Source organism: Heliangelus exortis, chromosome 10 (genome assembly GCF_036169615.1).
Source record: "Heliangelus exortis chromosome 10, bHelExo1.hap1, whole genome shotgun sequence".
In the NCBI taxonomy this organism is placed as follows: Eukaryota; Metazoa; Chordata; class Aves; order Apodiformes; family Trochilidae; genus Heliangelus; species Heliangelus exortis.
In genome coordinates, this window is record NC_092431.1 from 17,640,447 (window position 1) to 17,667,454 (window position 27,008).

A 27,008-nucleotide genomic window follows, 5' to 3' on the forward strand; every position below is an offset into this window, starting at 1 on the left:
CAGGATCTTGGCACACCCAAAAGTCATCCTTAAGGTTTTATCATCAGGGGTAACAATGGTGTGGAGGCAGCCAGGAGCACAAGAGCTTGATAACTCTAAGTGACTGGTGTTTGTGTTTGTCTTAGGCTTCCTGGTCATCCAGGATAAATGCATAAGAATAAATAGCAACTGTCTGAGTTCTCCAGAGGTCTCAATGCTTCAGAGAATGTTGGCAGCAACTGTAAGACTGAAATGAAATTTTCTTTGTCCTCTCCTGGGCTTGTTTTCTGGTTCTCTGTCCATCTATAATGGCGCTGGGGAAGAATTCCCCCTCATGCTTTTTGTCCTTTCCCTTTGGCATGACCAGAGTGTTAAGCCTAGCATGGTCCCCAGCTGACCTGCATCATGCAGGGCCCCATTTGAATGGGCTGTGGTGTCCTTTTCACCCACAGCTGTGTCACAGATGCTGAGAAGAGCCAGCAGCCTGGTGCAAAGAACCAGACCTCAGGTTAATCCCAGAAGATCCCAGCATCCCAGGATCTTGGCACACCCAGAAGGCATCCTTAAGGTTTTATCATCAGGGGTAACAATGGTGTGGAGGCAGCCAGGAGCACAAGAGCTTGATAACTCTTCAGCCACTCTCTTCCCCTCCAGTTTTGTTTCCAGAATGTGTTGAAGGATTGGCATCAGTCCAGGTACATTTGTTCTGCATTTTGCAAGTTGCCAGCTAAGTGACTGGGTGAAAAACTTGCACTGTACTGTAGGGAGCCTTTATTTTGCCATCATGTCCTGTGGTTTTCCCCTTACTTTCAAAGGCATGGGACAACAGTCACTGACACTGGGTAATCTTGGGAGGCTGACAGTAGAGCCCACAGACAAGGAACTTGCACCAAGACCAGGTGGTCTATGCAGGCAGGTGGGTGATGAGGATGGAGCTTCAGGAGATCTCTGTCACCTGAAGAGGCTCCCTACAGGGTTTGAGGAAAAACTGTGGAAAGAGTTTATCCCTGGTTAAAAGAGAAAAAGAGGGAGAAGAGAGCAGGGAGGGGAAATGGGCAGGTGGCCTGAGCTCTGTGAAGACTGAGCCTCCCTGCATCACAGGAGTGGCTGGAGACCCACTGCTAAAACCAGACCTTTTTCAGTTGTTTTCTGAGGAAATTAAGAGTCCTGAGAAAAAGAAAAAGCTTCCAGTCCCCTGGTGTGTGCCTGCCTGTGCTGTGCCTGTCACACACACTCACTCAGGGACCTTTAGTTTAGTGCCTGCTTAGCTGTTGTCACTCACCCATCTTTGGTATGGTGACATGAATCTTCATCTGAATTTCTCATTTTTAAGTGGAATACAATACTTGAATATCAGTCAGTGGTAGGTGTGCAAAGATGGTGATGCAATTTACAGTAGTTCCCAGAAACAGAGCAGTTTGGTTCCTTTTTTCTGCAGAGCAACAGCAAAGAAGAGATCTTTGGGTCAGGGTTAGGGGCTGAGTTTGAGTAGTGATGACATTATGTCCCTCCTCTGTCCCACTTCCTCTGGATTTGGGATGCTCAGGTACACTGAAAGGTGTGGGATCTGTCACCTTAGGCCTTCTGAACTCTTTAGCCAGTGAAAGGGAAACATCCAGGACCACAGTGTAGTGCTATGAAACCAAATACTAACTAAATGCAGACTAAATAACTGGGTCATAACTGTCTTACAGATGGGGCTCCTTAGGCATTGTGTCTGTTCATTGTATTCAGGCACTGTATTTCTTCTTTCCAGAATCCTCCCAGTTACCCAACTGCAGAGCTTGCTGGGTGTGCCCTTTCTGGGAACAAGCCTGCCTGGGAATTTGTAAGCAATGACACTGCTTGATCCTAGGAATCTTTGGAGAAGTTGCTGGGTTCTGGACTCTCTCTATAGCATTAGTGATGGGAGCAAATTCCAAGGCTGAATCTGGGCTACAAGTTTTTCTTCCTTTTGTTACTGAATCTGTTCAGACTGCCTCCAGTGCAATCTGGACGTGGCACCCCATGCAGCCTGAGTCCTTCCATCCTCCTTATTCCTGGCAAAGCTCAGTGGTCTAGGAGGTAAAGAACTTCCCTTCTTCTTTCCACTCACTTCTGCAATACTTTTTGCTTGATTGTTATTGCATCCTTTTTGTTTGTCGATTAATCATTCTGGTATTGTTGTCTTGTTTGGGGTTTAATTTCCCTTCCTGTGTTTCCAGTGAGTGTTCAGAGCCAGAAGAGCTCCCACAGTGTGTCTGGAGAGAGGATGTTGCCAGAGTACTGTTCACATTGGGTAAAATTCTCTTTCCATTGTAATCTGGTGGCAAAGCTCCCACCTACCTCAGTGGGACCAGATTTTCATTTCTGGAACTCAGCCAGTGCTTTTCTTTTTATTTCTCTGTGTGTGTTCAGCAGACATTTCCTCTTCTCTCCCTCCCTTTTTCTCCCCATGCTCCTGAATATCTGTCTTCCATAGGACCCTTGGTGATTTAGTGTACTATAAACATCTGGATGGGACTTCATTTTGGGACCAGTCCCTAGGGTTCCTTGCTTAAATCAAACATCTTTTTGCAGTAGCATTGAGCACTTAACAGTGGACCAGCTTTTCTCTCAGCTGACTTCTACCAAGGTCCAAACCTTCATCAAGTCCCTTGGGTCTATAGAGTCCAAAGTCTGTTCATTCAGTATTTAGTTTTAGGGACTGTTTGCTCTCTGTAGTGGGATTTTGTGCGAGATCCTCAGGGAGGATCTTGTAATGTAGTATTTCTGGTTAATCAGTTGCTGAGCATGGATGGAAAATTTGAAAACTCAGGTTGGAAGAAAAAGAAAAAAGTGGGGAGGTTATAAATTGTGTGGAATATATGAGGTCGTCTCAGATGCATTTTCTGCTTTCACTCTTCAGTGGGTATGAAAGAAGATAAGCTAAGGATTTGTACACAATACTGCATCTAAGTTGCCTAATTTTCAGCAGTGAGTTATGCAGAATGGTAACATCTTTGGAAATTACCACTCAGGTGGAATTTCCTGTTCTACAGATGATGTGAGCTGGACTTGGCAAAGGTCTGAACTTGGAGAAGCTCTGAACTGCACCTTGGAAGAGTGGAAGGTGAATTTGGGATCAGAAGAGGTCATTGCAATATTCTTTGGGTCAGGCTCAGCTGGCGTTGAATTATGTGGTTAAAAACTGTAGTTCAGTAAGAAAGTAGCATCTAGGTATTTTAAAGGTTGTATGGTGACACTTGCAGGAGAAAAATGTTGTTTTTTTTTTATTCATCTCCCTCAACCCATTTGGCACTTGGTAATTTCTGCAGTAGATCACGTGCACTGCCTAAGTCTTTGCTTTCTGTTGGAAAATGTGTCCAGGTCTGTAGTTCAGAGAAGCTTTCATGTTCTCTTCAGTGGGATATCTCATCACACTGCCTAAAGCCTCAGAAATTCCACCAGCACTCTCTCTGTAATTGCAGGAAGATCCATCAATAATTCTACAGTAAGCACAGGCAGGAGTTTTGGTATGGAAAACCAGAAACTCCCCACCCAGGTGTCATCTGCAAAGTCCCCTGTGTTTGGCAGCCTGCACAGCATTTGGGGTGATCTAGAGAATACCAGCAGTTCCTTTTCTGCTTTTTTTTCTTTCCATAAAACCCTGCCAACATATAGCTCATCGTGACTATTAGGACACTCTCAAGTCTCTTTGATAGCTCTTCATTAAATCTATTAATATAACCTCTCAAGTAATTATTTTGATCTCTGTATATCTAAATGTCTTTGTGAAGAATAATCAGCCTTTGCAAGTGGATGAAAGTGCATGATAAGAACCTGATCCACTGTTGTCTTGCAATCACTTGACTGTTCCTCCTTGCTATTAATAGGGGCTTTTTTAGGCAGAAGGTAGAGGGGGAGGAAAAGGTGGGAGAAATCCCTAGACAGTAGTTAGTACAGAAAGTTATTAACACTTGCATTAGCACCTAACACTGTCCTGGAGACAGAATACCAGTGGGGCCCAGTTAAAGACTGAGCAGACTGGGTCCCATGTGCCTGGAGGATGACTTAAATCATGGTGGCTCTATTAAAAGCCTGAGTGGATATTGCACTAAATACTTATCATGGGCTGAAAATTCCAGTGAGCTGAGGTCCTGGGTTCATTTTGAGACTCACAGCAGGGCCAGAATAGCAACAGTGGTTTGAAAGGCCAGCAGTGGTTTGGAAAAGTGAAACCTAACAGGCTCTAACAATGTTCTTTGGATTATTACATACACCTGCAAGACTCCTGTCTGATTCTCTGAATGGGCAGAGAAGTCTTTCTGTTATATAAAACTGTTCTTCCTTTCTACATGGCAAGAAGCAAAATACAGACAAGGTATTTCTCTACAGCAAACTGTGCAAAAACTTGTCAAACAAGGAAAAATATCAAGTCTAATTTTTAATTTTTTTTCTTTCTGTTTCGTATCTGCTATGTATATCAGCACTGTGTACAGAGCAAGAATGAAACCATGGGTTCCTAAATCTCCCTTTTTCCCTGCAAAATGCTGAGCTCCATCTAACATCCAGTCAGGGGCCATGGTAGGTACAGGCCTAACCTAAGGTGCCAAAAGGGCTGCAGATCTTCATCATGCTTAATAATGGATTCTAGGGAAAGACTTAGAAGAAAATGTTCTCCTTCAGTAGTAGAAGCTCCATTTATAAGTCTTTTTCTACCTAGAAATGCTGCAGCAGATACCAACTTGCCTCTTTCTCCCAGTTTCTTGTCCCTGCATCTGTGTTGTGCTTCTGTTGTGCAGCTTCCTTGGGAGCCCAGTCCAGAAGCTGAACAATGTCTGTTTCTTTTTTTTATATATTTGGATCAGTTGCTTGGTCCAGAAGTAGTTATTTCAGTACAACAGAAGGAAGGAAACGTGGGGCACAAGAGAGGAATACAAGCCAATTTTCACACCACGATTGCCAAAAGCCAGCACACTATCTCAAACACAACTGGACCTCACACAGCTCTGCTTGGCACAGAGATGAGGACATTTGAATGCTCACATCTGAGTATTACAGGCATTCTATTAATGGTCAGTGAATATCAGTCATAAGGTGTTTTAGTCTCTGTGACAGTGAAGCTCAGTAAGGAAAAGTGCCACTGGAAAAAAATCTCTGATGTCACACAAATGTGTCCTTAGACATTGGGTCTGCCTAATGGGTCTGAATGTGCATTGCATGTGTGCAGGAAAAAAAAAGAGGATCTGAGGACTGGCACCAGTGATGACATAGCTTGTGTCTTTCTTTAGACTTCACTGTCTTAAAGCAGACAGATAAAACATTGAAAAAGAAAGCTTTTAGAGGAAAATGGGCAGTATAGATAAAAACATAAATCTGAAGTTCAAAGTCAGAGGACTTAATACTAGCTGATCTCATTGATTTTATTTGATTCTGATTGGAGAAGAGGAGGCTGACATTGGTAATGTCTACAAGTATCTAAAGGATGGGTGCAAGGAGGATGGAGCTGGGCTCTTCTCAGTAGTTCCCAGTGACAGGAGGAGGGGCAATGGGCACGAGCTGGAGCACAGGAAGGTCCATCTAAACATAAGAAAAACAATTTTTACTGTGAGACTGACAAAGCACTGGCACAGGCTGCCCAGGGAGGTTGTGGAGTCTCCTTCTCTGGAGATATTCAGAACCCATCTGGATGCAGCCCTGTGTGATGTGCTCCAGGTGATCCTGCTTTAGTGGGAGAGTTGGACCAGCTGATCTCTAGAGGTCCCTTCTAACTCTGATAATTCTGTGATATGTGCTCATGAATGAAAGCCTTGCCTTGCAAGAACTGTTCAGCATCTCGCATACGATCTGCTTGGTTATTTAGGGCTCATTCTCACATCTCTAATGTCTGTGGAATTTTTATTCTTGTCAGTTTTTACACAAAAGCCTCCACTGAAATCATCAGAAGTGCTGCTTAAGATACAATGTGCTATTGTGATTCTGAATCCTCTTCTGAGCCATTCAGGAACAAAGACAAATGGGAAACACAAGAACACAGCTTGGATCAGCACCTCAGAGTAAGGATTAAGTAAGTCTGAGCAACAGCTCTTTAGCCAGACAGGCAGAGGATTCCAGGGTCAGTGCTTCTGGTTGCTTCCATTATTTCAGGCAGATATTTAATGCTTGCCTGCACTGTGCAAGCCCCAGAGACCCTTCCCAGGGTCAGGCCAATGTGCCAGTCTTTCCATACACAGAGAGTGACAGGTAGACCCACTCCTGAAAAATTCTCAGGTAAGAGATGATAGCAAGCAAACGTAGCTAATTAATTTCCTGGGAAAAGAGTGAAAAGTCAGCTTTGCCTGTAGGTAAAAAACACGAGACTGAAGTAGAGGAGGTACTAATATAAAGTGATGCCATTCTGCAGCAGTCACCCTTGATTCTATGTTTTTGTATTTTGTTCTGGTTGCATTGCTTCCCAATGGAGCATTTGCTGTAGTGCTTCCATAGTGTGGTGACCACTTTGAAGGTAACTCAAAGGAAAGAAGTATGCCAGGAAAAAGCTCTGCTGATACACTCTTTCCAGTCATTGGTGTATATGTGTTTCTCCTTACTTGTCTAGGCTTTGAGTCTGTAAATGTGCAAAATAATCATTCACAAATAGAAGCCATCTGGTTTTGTGACCAGCATTGAAGGATCTACATGTGTGCTTACACCTGGAGTTCTTGTGTTGTAACCAGGAGCTGTGATTTCTCAAAAAACCATGAGAGAGTTGCATTTAGAAGCAGGTTATGTGGCAGAGGTTTCTGCCTGTGTGGTGGTTTTTGTTTAATAGATAAATAATCTTTCAGGAGATGTTTAGCCCCCAAGAAGCATCCAAACTGCTCTGCTTCAGGTTTTCTCCAGGTCCTTTTAGGAGCAGCAGTTCAGATTCCCACATACAACGTCCAGTACTTATTATGTCAACCTGGACAAAAAAAAAAAATGGGTAGTAGTGCTCATAAAAGATCAGTCATGTCACAGTGTAGTTTTGAAACAACTCTTTCTTCTGTTACTTGCCTCCAAATCCATCAGAAATCAGAGTGCTTTATCACCACAGTAACCAGGTCACTTCTTCTAGAAGTGAGAGTGCTCACTAAATCTTAAGTAAACTGATTTATCTCTCTGTTGGGCTGGATATTGGCAGTTTTAAATTAAGGCAGTGCCTGAATGTGTTGCTTTGAGCCTGGTAGGCCAAATGGAGAAACTGGCTTATCAGAGTTTATAGAAAATGCAAATGAGCAGAAAAAAAGTAGGTCAAGCCCAATGTCTGAGACAAAACATCCAACTACTGGCTTGAGTGCTAGGAGAGAATTTTCTCCTGCCTCCAAGCCCATGGAGGACTTCAGAGGTGGGTAAGCTCTCACATGCTAAAAATGGGACCCATGTGGTAATATTCTAGCCCAACTAGATGCCATTTTAGCCACTCCAGTGACAAGGCTGATGTCATGAAAAAGGTACTTGGGCTGTACTCAGCACAGTAGCATCAGAGCTGCATTAATGAACATCTAGGTTTCTAAAGCACCCAAGAGATACATGATGGAATATCCACCCAGCTTGGCTTTTTATTGTAACTATCTTTTGCAAGTGCCAATACCTTTGACTGTTGTTTTCATTTTAACTCCTCTTAACATAGCTGAGGCACTCAGAGAATAGGCAAGAACATATGCTCTGTTGTGGCAGTAATTAAACATTACGTTCATCCACATCCTCATGTGCAAAACAACTCACCCAGGGCTCTCTCTGCTGAATTTCTGCTCTATTTGCCACTGTCTGGGTAGCAGGGTCCTGTAAAACAATGAAAAAACCACACTCCTGTGGGAAAAATGCATAGAAAATGTATAGAACAAAGGCATTCTGGCAAAGTCAGAATATGAAAAGCACTTAGCTAAAACAGCTTTATTAAATTGTAGCATCTCAGTGGGGAGGGGAAAAGAAAATCACTCAGTGGGGGTTTAAAACCTGCCAGTACCTTCTGCAGGGTGTTAAATAATGATGGCTTTTCAGCTCCTAACATTTCTTTGGGAGGAAACCACCATACGTATGACAAACCTCACTTCAAATTCTGTGCCCATGTGCCTGGGATACTGAATTCAACAGAAATGTTGCCAAACTTTCTAACTTCCTTATAATTGCTTTTTGGAAAGGTAATGGCACCAGAAACTTTTATTTCTGTGCATGAAAAGCTGATCAGTCCGTAAGACTTTCTTCTGCCTCTCTGAAGAATGCAAATACTCAGAACTCAAAAAAAAAAAAGTAGAATGAGAGTATAAATTCACTGATTGAAACGGAGATAAAATGTTTTCATACTGAAAAACAGTGTTGAAAAATTACTCTGTTTCTGTTTGAGTTTCACCTGTGGAGTGTTAGGGAGTTTTTGATGGTAGTTGTGGTGTCCAAGTGATGTAATGAGCATATATTCTGGTACAGTTCCAGCTGCAATTTGTTGAAACTGGAACTGATGTTTCCCCTTTGCTGGTCCAAGAAGAAACTCTGAAAACAGGTCTTCACCTTGGTCTTCTTCTTGGCCTTCACCTTTCTCATGTTCTCATGAGCATTTCAGCAAGACTCCCTGATGAAAGCACTGACGTGAGATTTTTTCCTGATGCCAGAAGTTGTTCCCTTAAAACTAGGTTGTGCCTGCAAGATTGTTTGAAAGGGAATGCTAAATGGCCCTGGATTCATACAGCCTAAAACCATTTTCTGTGGATGTACCTACTCAGTTTCTTGCCAGCCAGCCCCAGGCTCTCAAGGGCTCTTGGCCAGTGAGAAATCATCCTTGGTGCTAGGACTGGGCTGCCCCTTAGGCACCTGTATGGCTTTTTTTTTTTAGTTCCCTCTTTAGTGTTAGTCTTGCTTACCATCCTGGTTGCCTCCTTCTGGGTTCTTATGATCACATCTGGCATTGGGTAAGCAAGAAATTGGAGCTGACTTTTTTTCTGGTGTTCCTTTCGTGAGCCATGAGCAAGGAAAGCAAAAGGAGCTCAGGAAATAAGGAGAGGGCACTCTTGTTTTAGGCTGGGGAGACAAAACTTGGTTTACAGATCTCAGGTCAAGTAAAAACTGCTCTGTTCTTTTTCATCAGGGCTCATTTCGTGCAAAAAGAGAGACAGGCAGGAACAAGATGGGGTCAGAGAGAGACTCGCATTAAATTAATGAATTTAAAATCTTTAACTCAATATGCTTGTTATTTTGGGTTCAGGATTTGTAAAGGTTGATTTGTTTATTTTTTTTCTTCTTTACATAAACTATTTCTATAAATGTATTTTCAGACAAGATTTGAATATAGCAGGCCTGGCCTGGCAGATGGAAGATTTAATTTTTAATGAGGAAAAAAAACCCAAAATGTTGAGCTACTGCAGCATTGTCAAAGAAATGTTCCAATTAAAATGAGATTGATATAAATTAATTTAAAAATTGGTAAACTAACATAATGAGATAAACTCTTGACCTTTTCTTTTATGAAAGCCTTTCTCAATTTTTGTCCTGTACTCATCTCTGTGAGTGTGCATTAATATGAACACTCTGGACTGTAGGAATCTTATCTGCTGCACCAGCCCTCCTGCAATAAACATTCCTGTTCCAAATAGACAGTGGTTCTGTGTACCTCCTAGTCATATTTTAATCCTCATTTCATGAGTTTGTGAGGAGTTTTAAATCCATAAGTGTCAGTGAAGGTCAGAGCTCTCCTTTCTGTGTGTGTACCTAGCAAGAGTGCATCTAGACACAGAGCACGAGAAACAAAGTGTTCACTGTTTTCAATTAGGGTAAAAATTCCTTACTTAAAGATTCTGTGAAACTGGATATTAAAGAAAGCTTCCTTGCAGAATTTTTAAATTATAGTTGGGGCCTCAAAAGGGAGGGGCATGAATGCTGTAAGAAGCCCATCAGAAGGAGATTTAGATTAGCATCTTGCTTTGGATGTGTCTAGAATTTATTTTAAAAACTACTGCAATTCTAATGAAATTAAGGGGTTACACTTCAGCTTGTTATGTATTTTTTTTTCCTCATTTCTGATGCACATACAAATGGCTGAAATAGTTTTCTCTGTGTGGAAAATAGTGTTCTCACTAACTGATCATTCTATTAATTCTTTAAATTTTTTTTGTGGATAAAATGCCTGGCTAACCTACGTGCATTCAGAAAAATGTGTTTACCTATGTGCCCATCTTACCATAGGAAAAAGAGTTTAGCTACAGGATATGGCTGTAGTTTGGATTCTTACTGTTCCAAGACCTCTCTGCAGAATATTGTACTGATGCTACACCATCAAGGACAACTCCATCTTCCAGTACCTGGTGGAATCTGAGACTTAAAAAAAATGTTTTGCTTTTAAATGGGAATTCTGGCAGACTCACTGAAGCTCTGTACAGTTGAGGCTCCATGATTCTGCTTGCCTTTTTTTTTTTTTTTTTTTTTTTTTTGGCAAACAGATTTTCTACAGCTGAATTGCACTAAAATCCATATTTATCTTTTGAAGTAGAGTAAGTAGATAAGCCATGGCCTGTGACAAAATAGATACTTAAGCTGTCCAATTGAAGCCAGGGTGGGCAGTCCTGTAAATTTTAAGAGCATATTTTTTCTGTGCTGCTTCTGTGATGTATTCTTAATTTGGTGGACTTGTGATTGTTGCTCTTTAACCTAAGCAGTGTACTTGGGCCAAACATCTCCCAGGTTTTTTTGAGGTCCTGACAGTCCTGTAGGAGCACAAGTGTGTCAGGAGACTGGAAATGGTCAAATCCTGCAAGTCCCCCCATGAATGGGGGGGATGCAAGACACTGATTTTGCTGTGAGGTGTCAGAGGAGGGGGAAAAAAGTGTGACACACAGTATTGGGGTCTCTGGATGTTTGTGGTCAGCCCTGGGGTAGCATGGAGGATGGTGAAGCTATGCAGATGAGTGGCTGCTGAATGCCTCACTAATCTGCCCAGATTTGGCAGGCAAGGCAGTAGCACAGCTGTGCCCTGCTTCAGGCATTGGAGCACTTGCTGCTACAGAGCCAGGCCTGCTCACAGGCATTTTTTTTTTTTTTTTCCTGTTGCTGAACAAAAAGGAAGACTGTTTTCCCCTTAAGGCAAAAGCTACACTGCTAAAAGTTGTGTCTTGCTAGGGAAAACAGTCAAAATGACATAGCCAGGATGCTGCTTCCTCCTCCACCAGTGGGGTTTTTTTTCTCTTTTGGCTTCATGTCTAATGAGAAGACATCCCTGGGTGAAATTTTCATGGTGGATGTTTCTAGTGGAATTAAAATTCAGCCAAGCATCCCCAACGTGTGGTGACTGCCCCTTTATCCTGAAGATGTCCTGGAGATGTTGGGTGGAGCCCAGTGTTAGCAGTACTGGAAAAGAAGACAGGACCATGTGTGAGAGGGAGGCAGAGAAGACACACGAATATTTTTTAAAATTAGTTCCACCACTGTTGAGTTTTTCAGCCACCTCCTTGTGTATTTTCTCAGTAAAACTCTAATACATGCACAGGCATCCTTGTGATGTCTTTGCACAATGATATTCATTATAACTGCTCTTGAATGTTCATGATATGATTCCTCAGTACAGTGCTTTGCTGGTGAGCCAGGCTTTTTGAGAGTTTATGCAATAAAAGGTATTTAAAGAGACAGATTTGAAAATCATGCACGTGCTGCCATGGCAGACAAGCTCAGACAGATTAACATGAGCTTTTCCAACCCCCTCACTCAAAAATTAACAGGACTTGTCCTTAAAGCAATCTGTTGTTCTCTGGTACAGCTGTGTGCATGCTTGTAATTGAGGAAGCAGCTCACAGTGATTAGGCAGAAATGTTTGGGGTTTTTTTTTCTGCTTGTCACAGCAGCCTATGTTTCACATCAGGTTCTCAGAATTAATTTCCCCCATGCAGATTCTCACTGGCCAGTAGCCACCTTGGACATGAGCTGAAGCAGGAGTGAGAAGCCTCTAATATCCTTGTAGAAAAGCTGCAGTAATCCAAGATTCCTGACAGCATCCCAGCCAGGCTGTGCTCTGCAGATCCACATCCATCTCCTCCTCTCCTTCTGTGCCCTCCGTGGGCTGTTCTCCCAAGCACCAAAAACTCCCTTTCCTGCTTTTCCCAGAGTGCCAGAGGTGGCATTCCCACTTCCCAGGAGGGCTCTGGATGCCTTTGCAGGACCCAACAGTCTGCTTTGAGGCAGAGATGATAGGGATGAGCTGCAGTTTCCCCCAGGTCCTGCTGTGTGCCAGCACCCAGCCTCAGCCACCACCCAGCTCCAAGTGCTCAGGGATGGGATTTCCAGTTACCAGAGTGGGGAAAAGGGTATCTGAGGGTTGAGCATCCCATTTTCCTTACTCCTCCCAGCCTGGAGCAGGATGCAAAGCAGAGCTGCTGTGCAGTGAGGATCAACAAGGATCTGCAGTGCTGAGCTGGGATCTCCCTATGGGAAATGGGATCCTATGGGGTCTCCCAAGGAGAGGTCACAGCTCTGCAGCACGATCAGACCAGGAAAAAAAAGGTTTTAAAAACCACCAACTTACACTGAGTCTTCTGGTTTACTGTTGTATCATGCTTGGGGTTATTGCAATAATTCTCTGAGGGATTGGTGTGGCCACTGCATCTCTAAATCACCCCGAGAAAGGATGTTCCTTCCTTGTGAACAGAACAGGACTGAAGTTTCTCTTCACATTGCACTCTTGCTCCTTAAATCCAGCACATTATGTGTCTGAGTCAGACTAATTTCCTTCTCCTTTCAGGCGTGCAGGAAGCAGAGCACACTGCTGACATGGGGTTTTAAAATATAAATAAGAAATTTCAGCCATTATAGCAGTCAATTAAATTGTGTGATTATACTCCTTGGATCTAAAAGTCTCTTTATTAAGACAGCCTGCCAATAGGCCATATAATGGGTAACATATGTACATACAGCATTCAGCTCTGCTTTTGTCCCATACCTGCCAGCCTTCCAGATTTTTAAATGTCTGGCAGTGTGATTGAAGATGTTTGCTCACTGCTCAGGGGTTTAAGGCCCTCCACTCTTCTCACCTTGGCTACTAAAAGAATCCTTGTAACATCCCTTACAGACCATTAATGCAATGAAACGTGATTATTTTTAACTTTACCACTTCATGCTCTTTGTTTCACAGGAGCACCAAGGAACTGGGGTTGTTTGGCAGATGCTGAGAAGACCACATAAAAAGCAATCCCTATGCTACACCACGTATTTTAGATGTATAATATCATGGTACCATGGGGACAGCTTGGAAATATTGTATGCACAGGGGGGTCCCTTCCCTTCTTTTCTCTGGATGCTTCTTTCCTGAAGTTGGCTGCAGTACTCACCTTGTGACTGAGCCAACCTGTTCAGCTGCAAGCCTAGCAAAAAATGTCTTTAAGGGCATTTTTTAAAATTAACTCCTTTGCCAATCAAAGGAATAACAGTGCTGGCTCAAGAAAGGTGGCAGGAGGGTGAGCTAGGGCAGGGAAGGTGGATTTCCACTGCTTGCCTCTGTAATGCTGCTGGGATATGGAAATTTACTGCAGCCAGGTCAGAAACTTGGGCTGCAGACCTCTAGAGAAATTATGTAGAAGAATAATAGAAACAATCAGGGAACAGTACCTGCATGTGAGGTACTTGTAGCAGTGCCTGTGAGTGCATGGTAATACTGATTTTAGCTTAGCCTGGGCCTAAAAATCTTTTTTTTTTTTTTTTTTTTTTTTTTTTTTTGTGGGTGAATTTGGTGAAGAGTTGAATTAGACTTTTTGTTTAAGAGGAAATGGAAAACTTGATTTACTGTTTCTGAGGAAGGAAGTGGCAGGATGTTACCCTAAGTAGCTATATTCTTTCAGAATTACAGATCTTTGACTATTTAATGTGTTACCAAAGGTAGCAAAGACCTGAGAATCCAAGCTGTCATATCATTACAGCCCTGTGCTTCAGCAGTTTTGAATCTTCTCCCTATTTATATCTCATTTTCTGATTTTCAGACCAATACATGAATAATTTTGCATGTTCTAAATAATAATCACTTCCATCAGGCTGAACACTGAATGAAATGCTTTCAAGTTACTTTCTGAAACTGGTTATGGGCATGAGAAGAATTAAGTTCTTCTGCCCAGAGATGCATCTGATGCAGTTATTTAGGCACTGAGGATGAGTGCTAAGGAGCAGTAAGCAGCAGTATTCCCACTGTTTCTCTCCCCTTCCAGACAGTGGGAATGGTTGGAAGGAGAAAGGAAAAGCAGCTTTACAAAGGTTTAAGAAGCTGGATGTTGTGAAGGAAGTGGGGTGGTTGATGTCTGGCAGTCAAGCAAGGGGAGAGAATGGGGTCAGTCAAAGATGGAAAAAAATACTGGGTAGTGAACAACAGATGTGCAGATAAACTGCAAAGGACCTTGGATATGTGGATTAGCTGATATGAGAGCATAGAGGTTGGTGTGATTACTCAGTTGACTGTTCAGGTAATCTTGCTGATTGTATTTTAACTGAGTTTTCATTAGGGAAGGGAAAGAGCAGTCATGGGAAGAGAAAATTAGATTGCACTATCTAAACCACAGAAGTTTCCCTACTGGAGACAGAGGCAAGTATACCAAACCCAAAAATACTGTGTTTTCTTGTATCAAACTTGGCAGAGGCATGTTCATTTTATCAGAGATAAAATAAGCTGATCAGGGGTTCCTAAAATGTGAGGCTCCTATGGAGAGAAGATGTATCTGCAAAGTGTTGACTCCTAAAATAATGTTAATATGTGCTGTGAGTTTCAAAGGCCTTGTGTTCTGATTCATGAACAAAATCCCAAGGAGCCAGTATATGCTCATTAAAGATAGATGTATCTAGAGACATAAAATGAAAAAAATGCTTTGCTTTTTCACCAGTCAGATCCAACTGACTAAATGCAATAACATCTGGTATGTGTCCTTCCCCTTCTGCTCAGTTTTCTGCAAATGTTTTGCTGTCAGCTCCATGTGTTTTAGATCATATGACCTTATTTAGATAGGTATTTTTATCCCTTTTTTTATAGAGAGCACTTTGGTGCTGATACTTCTTCTATGCTGTTTATGAAAATAAGTGTATTGGTTTTACCAAAACACAAAATGTTTTCTCAGGCACCTGGTATTAAAATTGATTTTTTAAAGTACAAAATAGTCCAAATTTATGCTTCAGAAAATCGGTTGTATTCCTAATGATTTCCATTTTGTAGTTTGATGCTTGACTTGAGTTATTGGGATATGATTTCCAGAAGTGCTGAGTACTTAGAGCTGTAGCTGAGGCTTGTAGATGATGCACTCAGGACAAGCAATACAGGTTAATACTGTAACTAAAAAATGAGTTTTAGGATGTCTTAACTGGGCACCCAGAATCACTGAATGCCTTGAAGAGTCTTGACTCTCCATCTCAGTAGCTGGTGTGTAGAATGATGATGATGATGATGATGATGATGATGATGATGTTACCCCTTAATACTGCAGGATGTTTGAAGGTGGGGAACTGTGTCTTGGGCTGTTTTTCATTAAGAGGTGCTGTGCATTCTCCTAGAGTGTGTATCCTCAAGAAACATCAATGGGCAAAAAATGTTGTGTTTTCACTCAGTAAGAAGAAAAAAACAGTTTTGTTTTGGGAGGAACTGGAGCATTTTGAATCCTATCCAGGCCCCTCTGTGAAGTCTCTCAATCACTTAGGGGTTTGATCCAGTTAAACACATTTTGGAAATGGCCTGGAATGAATCTCTCCAGGTCATGGTGTTTGGTTCTTTCCAGTGTGCTGATGGTTAATGTCCTTTGCAACAAGTTTCAGGCATTCTGTCTTTATCCTCTGGATGAATCCCCATTGCCATTAATACACATGCAGAACTCTCACTTGTTATTTATGAAATAGACCCTAACCTTTTCTTCCCAAAGCAGTTACCATGCTCAAGTATTTTTCCCCTTGTTGCTCAGATCAGTCTCTCTCTGATGTTAGGGAACAGCAATAATATATTTCCCTAGATCTTTGTTCTCCATTTTAGCCAGCCAGACCTCTTCATCCATTTTATTAGCCTCTGTGTGCAAAAGAACTGCATTAGTAACAGGATTTTTATAACCCTTTCTCTAAAAAACATATTCCCACTGCTTCTTTTGCATTAGAGATTTTATAGGCATTTTTTTCCATGTGTTTTTATTTCAGTTGTTTTGTTAGTGCAGTTATAGCCAGTTCTGAAGTGCTAAAATTATCGAGATGGTACGGAAGGAATTTGAGACTTACTTATAAAATGATCCAATAGGAAATTTTTATTATTAATTTGAGAATAATTTTAAGAATCCCCGGTGTTTGTAAAGAAGAGGGTCTTAGCAGTAAAATAAATTTGGTTGTTACTCTTGTGGAAGAAATTGCTATTTGAGGCACTGACTTCATAGGACCCTGCTACTCCTTTCAGACAGCAAAGTGATGCTGTAGCAAGGCTGTGATGGGGGAGCAATAAATCCTGTAATGATAAAGTGCATTCTTGGGCAGACAAAGAAAAACAAGAGGGCTCTAGAAATGTCTGGCCTGGTCATAAATCACATGTGATTAATAGTGTTCTGGTTGTTCTGATCCTGGAAACAAAATCCCAGTAATACTGCTTGCATTGGCAGTTCACTGTGACTTCATGCTGAACAGACTCCATTTTGATAAAGGTCCCTTATCAATGCCTCTAATGAGCCTGGTTATATTTTCTTTCCAGAATTCCAGGAGATGGTCACATTCCTGGTTTCTGGGGAGCAAAATGCTTGGAGACACATCTGACTGGGCAGTGGTTGTTCAGGAGAAGTGAGCCCCAGACAGGAATAAGGTTCACGTGGACCAGCATATATATTAGATATTTTTCTGAATCTGAGAGCAGAGGTATCATGTTTTGCTTTAGTTCCATCTTCAGAAAATGGAGAGTTCTAAAATAGGGTATATTTCACAGTAGTGAGACTGTGAAACGAGTAGTGAAATCAAGTCCAAGCTTTGCTGTACATTTATTTTCAAAACGAGGTTTTAGACAGAGTCCCATTGTCTGATGTGCAATTTTCTGCCAGCTAAGGATGGAATAACAGCTGATAAGTTTTTCACAGCATTTCATGAAGAAACAAATAATTATTAATTTCTCCTCAAAGCTGGGCATCAAGAACAGAAGATCTGCACAAAACCAGACTTGTTGCTTGGGCTAAGTGCTCACTAAATTCATAGCTAGCCAAGCAGGTTATACCTAAACCAGTACCTGCACCAGGGTAGCAGCTTTTTCTGAGCCTTTGCTTCCTGGGGCTGTCATAAGATGAAGAAAGCCACCTGCACAGCTCTGTTCAGCAGCTCAGGGTGTGCAGAGCAGGACTGAGGATGCTGAATCAGCTCAGAGAGAGGTGACAGTGAGGGAGGGAAGGGGGGGCTGACTCCCAGCTGAATAGCTTAGTGCTGTGGCCCATGTTTTTAATTCACAAGAACAGGAGATTGCAGGTTTTAGTTACACTTTCAGTAGATGAATTACACACTTGGTGGCAGCTCTCATTTGACATGGAATAATCAATACTTATCTGCTTACAAGTGCATGTAGCAGTGGAGAGCTACCTGAAAAATCCAGAGAAGGGAAGAAATCTGTCATCCTAGGCAAACCTTATATGCTGAGAACCTTTTGGTGCATCACATTTTAGTGTATTCTCATTTTTCTGCTGATTTCCTGGATGCAAATAAGTTGCAGACCTTCTAGCCCAGTCAGGAGGTTCTGCAGCTTTTCCACCTCCATGAAATTTCATGGAAATTTCAGCCTCCAGGGAAAGGCAGAGCAATTTTAGGAAAGCCCCACAGCTCTGCCCATGTCACAGCACAATGTCAAATGTGGCCTCCTTAGGAGGAGCACAGCAGTGAGCAAGAAGGAGCAAAAATCCAAGTGCAAAATCCACTTCATTTAATTCAGTTTGGTTCTCATTACAAGGATGTATTGATTTGTGCCCTGTGTGCTTACCCACACATGGCAGATGAATGTGGTTGTAAATTCTCTTTGCTTTTACTATTGAATGCTTAGGTCCCTTGCAAACAGTATCAAATTCTTAGAAACCCATCATCTGACCCTTTTCTTTTGGAATATTTATAAGTGTACAGTAGCTCCAGACTTACTCAAAGTGTTAGTAGTAACAGCAGCTGTAGGTAACAATTCCTAGTGTGCAGTCTTCATTTTTAAAGCACCAGGGTAATATTAGCTATTTCCATCCTTGTTTAATTTCAGTTATACTCACATATCAACATCACTTAATGAGCTTTGTTACAAGGGCTCTACTACTGTTGTATAGGGCAGTTCCATATTTATGTGGTGATATTCTTCCTGCATTACATTTACAGTAATAATGACTAGAGAAGGGGGTTGTTTTATCACACTTCTGACATGAATATGTGTCAGGGAATATAAGTGAGTGGGAAGAAGTCTGTCTGGAAGTGGACAGCATGCTGTGGAGTATTGCATTTCACTGACATGAGGGTAATGTGGCAGTGAGGGCTCCAGTTGCCTGCTGTAGGCACTGGCAGTCAGGCTGAAAAGCAGCTTGGGATGAGCCTTTTGCTTCATTAAGCAAAAGGCTTTATGCCTGTGGGATGAAATTCTAGAAAACACGGTGAAGTATTATAGTGGGTCTTGTTAGACAGGATTGGCAGTCTCAAAAATCTAAAATCACAAGTCAGATATTCTAGCATAAAATCTAAATAAATTAGGGGCATGGTTTTTAAACTCTGCCATTCCTTTTTACTTCACAAGGCTCATTTATTTTTAAGTGAAGGCTGAGATCTTCACTGAAAGGTGAGGCCCTCACCTGACTTCAGGGCTTGAAGAAAAACACCAAATTTAAAAAAAAACTTGCAAAAAGGTTCTAGAAGTTCATAGCAGGCAGTCAGGCATCTTCCATAGGAGCTGTGTGATTGCATAAGCTTTGTCATTGTAAATAGGATCTGAAAAACAGGGATGCAAAATGCAGGCTAAGCTCCTGGCACTCGCAGGATGATGGGGTTTGCTTACCTTTAATAAATGTCACTTAACTGTGCTGGCTCACATTATTGAGCAGCCAGCTAAAAAAAAAAAAAAAAACCAAAAAAAAACCAACCATCACAGCCTAGAGAGCCTGTAAAGCCTGTGTTGTGTGGGGGAGCCACGGTGAGGCTGTTGGAGACCTTGCAGCCACAGTTCCCTACAGCTGATCCATATCTGGTGTAACTTCCACAGCTTCAAACGTGGGTGTTGGGGTCACCAGAGAATCCCAGAATGGTTTGGATTGGAAGGGATCTTAAAGCTCATCCATTCCCAACCCCTTTCCATGGGCAGGGACAACTCCCACCAGCCCAGGTTGCTCCAAGCCCCATCCAACCTGGCCCTGAACACTTCCAGGGATGGGGCAGCCACAGCTTTTCTGGGAAACTTGTGCCAGTTGTAGGACTCCTATTTCCAAGAGCAAGGATGTCATGCTGAAGGATGCATTTATTGTGTTGTCTGCACCTTCCTAAGAAATACCAGTGCTGACCCCTTTCCTGAAAGGGGAAGTGTAAGGGATGGTGATGTTTGAATTTTTCTCCCCACTTCACTGAAGCAGGAGGCTGCAGCTTGAGGATTTGGAACTGCAAGCAAGGAAGGTCGAGCATTCAGGTTTCTAGGCACTTCTGCAGTGCTGGAAAAGCAATGCCAGGGGGAAGGCACAGACATTTTTAGGATCCTTTGTTTGTTGTTCCTGCTGACCTGCCCTTTAGTCCCAAAGAAAAGAAACTAAAAAGTCCACACATTGGAAAAACTTCAGATCCAAGAAGTAGAATGATTGTGTAGGATTTCTTACCTAAAATTCCTGTTTGCTCCTTTGGTGAGTGTGTGCTCCTCCTGCACATAGGTCAGATGGGTGGTGAGCTGTAAATCTGCTTCTCTTCTCTCTGCCTGACTTCAGCTCAGTTGCATTCTTTTTCTGTTGTGTAACCCTAGAAGAAACAACTATGCTTGAAATACCATTTCAGCACCACAAACACTTCTCATTTGAGGCTCTGACATTTGGTGTTGGCAGCTCTGCCTGCCTCTTCAGCATGTGGCTGTCACCAGTCAGTCCTCCTTCCCTCTCCAGCTACTTCAGATGGAAATCACCTTTTTCTCAAGAGTGCTCTGAGCAGCTGTTTAACATGGCCAAGCCTCAGAAAATCAGTCGTGCAAAGACAAAGTTTCTCCCATCTGTGTCAACATTTAAAGCACCGTTTTTATTGTTTTTAAGAACCCTGTTAAAGAGAAATGATAAATAATCCAGTGGTCTGGAACCACGTTGTTCTGGCTCAGGGAGCTGTTGCCACTGGAGATGATGCTTTAGGTCTCAGAGGTGTGTGTGATGCAATTTTGTATTTTTGGGTCTAGCAGTTCAATGGTGGTTCAATATCACTGAAGCCCACTGAAGTCTGCAGGAGATACCATTAAATACTTCTTCTGCCTCCAGTGGAAACACAGTCAGAAGCAATGCCTTAATATGTTTTACTAGTGCCATATTGATAGGAGAAAAAAATACAGATATAAAGAGGTTGTTTGCATGAATTATTTATCTTGCAATCAAGAAGTATAAAAATAATCCAGGGTGAAAATTGGGAAGGGTTGTTAAGGAAAACATTGGCTTTTTCAGCTTAAATAATGCAGAGCCCACTCAGTCTTCCTCTGCAGAGCATGACTGAGTACTGGCACAAGTAAATACATGTTTTTTTCTCTAAAACATATAAAAATCATGCAGCTCTTGAGAGGAGACTAATTGTGCTCACTTAGCTTCAAGTGAATAATTAAACTGTGAGGTTTTATTATTTTTCTGGGCCCACTGTAATGTTTCTTACTTATTCATTTTAAGGTATTCAACTTTTAAACTTTTTAGCATCGATCAAGCTTCTGTTGTCTGAAAAATAAAATAAGGGAAAACTGCCACAGATTTAAATACATTGTATTGTTACAGCATAAATCTCATCATGGTAATTAAACCACTTCGAAAATACGAACCATCAACTTGTTCTCTCAGGGGCTCAGAAATCTGTGGGATTTTTGTGCCTTTCACAACCTCCCCAGAGATCCAGTGTGCTTTGCTTCTCTTGAAATAAAATTAGCTTAGTTCCTTAAAATGCATTGGCTTTATCTGCTACCAAGTGCACGTGTGGCAAGTGCTGTGAGATCAAACCAAAACCAGGTTAACTCCTCCTACACTTGTAGTTTTGATGAGATTTTTGCAGCTTGGCAAAAGTCAATAATCTTACTGTATTTTGGATTAAGGTCCCAAATCTTGATCAAGGCCCTTTGGCCAGGATCAAGAACCTGCAGTGTATCTTTAGATGAAAGGAAAAGGTAAACAGAAAAGAGATTGGAAAGAATTCCTTCCAGACATTAACCTAGTGCCCTCTTCAAAGTCTTTGCTAACACAGATTCTATCATCTAAGGAGGGTTTGTGCAGATTTTTTCTTGTTACAAATAATTTCCTGATGGCCAACCCACTCCACCAGGTGCCTGTGACCTTGTCCTTATCTTCCTATCTTATCTTATCTATCTTACCTTATCTTTGTGGGGAGAGCAGGGTGATGCCAGGGTGAAAGGGGATGGGGTGCTCAGGCAATGGGACAAAGTAATGAAGATAAAAGGCCTGGGTGGAGACCCCCCAAGAGGATTAGGAGAAGACAACACCATTACCTATCCAAGCTCCTTTGTCATTTGCCTTCCACTAATGAACTTTCTGATATTTTCAAAAATGCTTTATACAGATATTAAATAAGAGCAAAGTTTGGAATCCTAAGTGCAGGTTCAGTGGTGGAGAAACATCCAATCTTCAGAACTAAAAAAAAAAAGTTGTGCATTGACAGAAGGATGTGACTATAATGCCCTTTTCCTGTCTTTTCTATCCTCACAGATGAACAGGAGCCAGCAGTCAGCAGTGATTCAGATATTTCACTGATTATGGCAGTGGAGGTTGGACTGTCTGATGTGGAGCTTTCCACTGATCAAGACTGCGAAGAGGTGAAGTCTTGAAAAACAAGGAGAGATCCAACAGGAAACTCCAGGGGAGGGTCACAGGGAGGGACCAAGTCAGCTTTCTAGGATTTGGACCAGTCATGCACATGCCTCCAGAGCACTGTCACTCCTGCACACTCCATTCTGAGATGGTCACGAAAAGCAATAGCAACAGTTGTGTGTCTGCCTGGGTGAGGTTCCATCATCTCCATCCCTTCATCCTGCTCACATGGGAGATGTAAAACTCTTGGTGAACTCTTTCAGTTTACCCACGTGCTTGAGAGCAATCATCTCTCTCTTCAGTGGCTCAGAAAAACGCAACTGAAATGACAGCTTGAGTGTTTTCTACACTTGTTGGATTGGATTTTTGTTTCTTTCTTTTGGAAAAGACATAATATTTGTTCTGTTTGTCTGTTTGTTTAGAGTTTTGTTATGAATGGACACTGTGTTTTGTTGACTGACCCCAGCTTTTTCAAGAGTTGAATCCAGAAATCTGAATTCCTGTTCACTGGTCACTTCATGATCTGACTTTGGGATTTATCTTTGCCTTGTTGTTTCTGTGTGGAGTACCCATGGCTTGAGAAGGATGGTGCACCAGCTCCCTGCATTAATGGGAAACCTGTGTTCATTGAGTGGGAGCCTTGGAAATGGTGTATTATGAAGGCCTTTTTTTTTGTAGGAGAGATCTAAATTAAAAGAAATTGCTGAGATTTGGGTTAAAATTGCATTATGTTGGATTGTTCTGTGCTAGGCAAGTACTGCACAGTGTGAAGGTGAGAAGGAAAAGTTTACAGCTTCACTTCATCCTTTTAGTCCTTTGTTCTGTTTTGTGCAATTAGTTTTGTTGTCATACATTGATGGCCTTCCTTCAAATCACAACTGAGTAGCTGGAAAAGAAGATCTAGTGTAACAATGTGTCTTTTCTTAATTTTACAGACCAAAATCTGACCAGTAGGCTGAAAGGAGAGCCTGAAAGCTTTCCAGAGGCTGTGTGCTAACAGCTGAATGCATTATGTGGATGAGAAGTGAGATGAATACTATGAGAAGGGTCTAGAGATGCTGAGATCAGGGTCAGAAATTGCTGGTGAAGCATAAGGCTGCTGGTTGAAATGTTTACTTCCTGATTTCTTTGGTGTTTTTTTTCTTAGCACCTTTCATTTCTTACATTTTGAAGGCAGTTTGAGTACCAAACACAAAAGTTCAGGTGGTTCCAGCATCCCTGTCAGCATTGTCCCAAGCATATTGGAATACTTGCAGTTAGATAGATACACCAGACTGGTCCAGTAAAATCCAGTTCATTTTATAGCTTAGGTTTTTTTTTATGTTTTTAGTCCCTAAATTGCAGAATAACTGTGAGGGAAAGGATTGCAGCCTAATCATCCTTTCCAACCATGATCCAGAAATATACCATTACATTTTTGTATGGCATTTGAAAGGAAATCTCTTTTTAATTCAAGAGATAAAGGCAGCTGGATATCTGCTTGGTTTAAAAATAAAGTCAGAGATTGTTCCAGAGGGCACAGCTAGGTCATCCTTGCCAATATTTGTGGTTCTGTAATCATATTTTCCTTATTCTTTCATGTCTTTTCTATTTCTTGCTGCTTTGGGAAAGGCTGAAAACATCAGGGGGATCTGATGCTGAAATTCACCCCTACACAGGAGAGTTTGCACAAGGTACCACATCAGTTCCACTTCAGCTCTGGAAATAATGGGATTTAAGTGGTGCTTACACCAAATACTGGCCCTCCACACAGGAAAGAAATTAATCTCAAGTGACTGCAGAGGAAGGAGTGAAGCTGGTTAGGCACAGGCAGGTCTCCCTAGGGAAAGTACACACACTGGTACAATTTTTTCTCTAGTCCTGGAGCCTAGGTGCTACATGTCACAGGAACATCACAAACACCATGTCCAAGTTGTCAGTGATCCCTCAACATCTGCCCACTGCAGCCCAGCACCCAGGCAACTGCTTCCCAGACAAACTGTTTGGGTTTCAGAGGAGCTGTTGCAAAGTCTTTGTTTTATTTCTCAAAATTAATTAAGTCCATTTTAGTGGATCAACTGACAACTTATCTGCTGCCATAGCAGAAGAAGTGAGGCCTGGGGAGAAGCAGCTCCCAGCTCATAAGGAAGGGGGTCCTTAGCCCAGCAAAATCATCCAAAGGGGCATCACACAGATGGTACCTAAGCCCCTGCCCATGTTTCTAGGAGTTAGTGAAGGATTTTGGAGAGAGATTGCACTCTGCATGCTCTTTTCCACATCATTCCTAGGTGTGGTCCCTTGGGATGGGTGCGTGGCTGCTGGCAGAGGCATTTTTACACATTTCTGTAGTCTTTCAAGAGGTGTCCAAGCAGATCTGGGGCTTGAGTCTTTCTGCTTTTGTTTTTCCACTTCTACCTGCAGTTTTGCTCAGGAAAGATGCTTTCCATCCCTGCCCTTAGGTGTTTACAGCTCTGAGCACTGTTAAGGGATAACAAGTGCAAAGCCAGATTGCAAAGCACTGAAGCCAGAATTTAGGAAAGTACTTAGGTGAATGTTTATTCTGTCCTTCTTCAGAAAAGCACTTATGACTAATTTTGGACTCGTACCCAAATCACATCATTTTCAACAGGTCTTCTATGATCATAATTCAGTTCTTGTGTCAAATGGAAATATTTTTCTAAAGTAGAACCTGGCTGACAATATTCTTTGTATATACAACCTGCTAAATGCCTTGGGAACCTGAGGTGCTTCATAAATATTAAGACCCCAGATGTGTATTTGTACCACGTATGAAAGCCTTAATTCTGCAGACCTCCATGCCTGCACATATTTTTGCTTATGGGAGTTTCTCCAGTGAGATCCCTCACAGGGGGGAAATAAAACCCTTTTTTTGCAGCTTTGGGCAAGATGAGCCCCATCCTGAGCCCTCTGTGAGTCCTCGGGACTGCTGCCCACAAATCCTGGGCTCAGGCATTAAATATGTGGGATTCAGATGCTGGAGACACAGAACTGCCTGTTCAGAAGGGAAAGCAGCTTTAGCATGCAGCCAGGAAAAAAAAAAAAACACACACACAAAATCCTCTGGTGCCCCCTGATGAACAAGTGTTCATGCACAGAATTCTGCAGGTTCATGGGCATCAGGGCAGAAGAGCATCTCCTGCTCAGGACCAGGGCTGGAGGATGGGGCAGCTCTCTAGGAAAGGCATTTTATCATTAAGCTGCTCTTCTCTCTCTCTGTGCTCTTCCTGTCCTTGTGTCTGAGGCTCTTTCCTTTTCTGTGAGCCTTAGGGAGGCTCAGCTTGACTTCATCATTGCAGGATGAAGCCTGGACAGACAGAGGCTGCACTCTGGGGATCCTTTGATTTTCATGGATTTCACTAAACTGCCTTCCCAAAGGTGTGTTCAGTAGGTAGGACACATAAAAAGTTACAAGGGCAGAATTTTGCAGTCACAAAAGACCTAATGTGTGCATGCAGATGTGCAAGGTACCAAATCTGAATCCCATTCCCACGTTAACCCGTTCTGGTGGGGATGCAGATCTGGCACTTGCTGAGGATTTGGGTTGGGGTTTTTATTTTCTGACTGCTTTGGAGCCTGAAATGAAGGATCAGAACAGTCATAGCACTGCAGTTCATTCTTTAGGCATTCTATGAAATGAAATTGCCATGTGCACTGCATTGACTGTGGGAAGTGACAACAGAAGCAGCTGCCAGACATTTTTAGACATTTTACATTAGGGAGACCGTGGTACTAAAGGAAAAGGCTTTATAGAGGCAATCTTGGAAAACATTATTGAAATCACATATGATAGGAGGTCCCTCAGACCTCACTATTTTAATGACCCACGGATCAGACTCAGAGGAAGTCATTGCAAGGTGGGCAGAATTTCTCCTCAGATGACTCATGTGGGATGCATTCTTACACTGGTTACAAAATGAACCCAAATACCAGAGACAGATCCAGCTCTGAGTTTAATCTTTCTCAAAGAATATGCATTTTGTGATACAGAGTTTTTGTTGTCAAACCCATTCCCACCCTCTTTTCCTCCTTGATAAATAAAAAGAAATGTCTGTCCAGTTTGAAAGATGTCTCAAAAGACCTTTGCATGTGGATGGGTTGTCCCAGTGGGTATCTGCACATCATTTTAACACCTGTGTGTACTTTTAATCATCACTACAACACAGTTACAAATTTTCCATAAAGTGTCTTTCATTTGCTGTTCTTGTTAAACCTGGAGTGCAGTCATTGCATAGACATCCCAGAATTTTGCCTTACAAACTTTTTTCTTTGAATCTGCCACAGCTCTTTGAACTGATTCTGTTGTTGAAAAGACAAAGACTGGGACACAAGTCTCTACACATAAATCTCTGGACTGCCAGCCCTTGTTGTGGCCATTGGTCTGTACTGGAATGACAATGGGGGTTATGTGTGACACTGGGAAATGCCTTTCAGCAGCTGGGACTCTTCCAGGCTTTGTTTGTAAGAGGCTCATTTGCTGTGGTCTCAGTCCATAGAAAAGCTCATGACAAAGTGTATAGTTTGAAATAAGCCAAGAATAGAACTTAGAGTCTGTGCAAACCAAGAAAACCAATAGTCATGTATTGATTTCTATTAATTAGCAATAATTGACCTTTTTTTCTTTTCCTGTAGATGCCTGTGGTAGGACCAGAATTCCCAGTCTGTTGGGAATAGGGGCCAGGGCAAGCTGACTGTTGAAGCAGAAGAGGGAGGGCTTGGTTTGCTGTTGGGATGCATCCATTTCACAGAACTAAAAGGACACAGAGAAACCCAAATCCATCCTGTTCCTTTCCAGCCCCTCTCACAAATGTTTGCTCTTTGCTGCTGGGGAAGGAGATCATGGGATTCTTCCATGATTAGGATCCACCCTAACACCACCCTGCTGCCTCCCATGTGTTTTGTGCTGCCTGTATCTCCTGGATCAGGCAGGACTGCTCTGGCTCCACCCAGGGATATGGAGCCAGCCTAAGTTCAGCTGAAGGGCTCAGTGAAAGGTGGGCCATGGGGTTTTGTCAAATTTAGGGTGGCTGATCTTCCTAACCAGTGCTGAGCAGGATTGCTGCCTCACTGACGCTGAGCTTTGGCTCACTGGGGTTTTTTACAGATGCA

General features: G+C 42.2%; 1 protein-coding gene across 1 annotated transcript in view; it reads left to right on the plus strand.

Annotated features, from left to right (window-relative positions):
• Window positions 1–25,965, plus strand: part of RNF150 (ring finger protein 150) — a 121,544-nt gene extending 95,579 nt beyond the window's left edge. The window contains exon 7 of the mRNA XM_071753766.1: window positions 21,801–25,965. Coding sequence (XP_071609867.1) covers window positions 21,801–21,919 — 119 coding nt within the window. The 3' untranslated portion in view covers window positions 21,920–25,965. The remainder of the gene's footprint in view (window positions 1–21,800) is intronic.
• The last annotated feature ends 1,043 nt before the right edge of the window (window positions 25,966–27,008 follow it).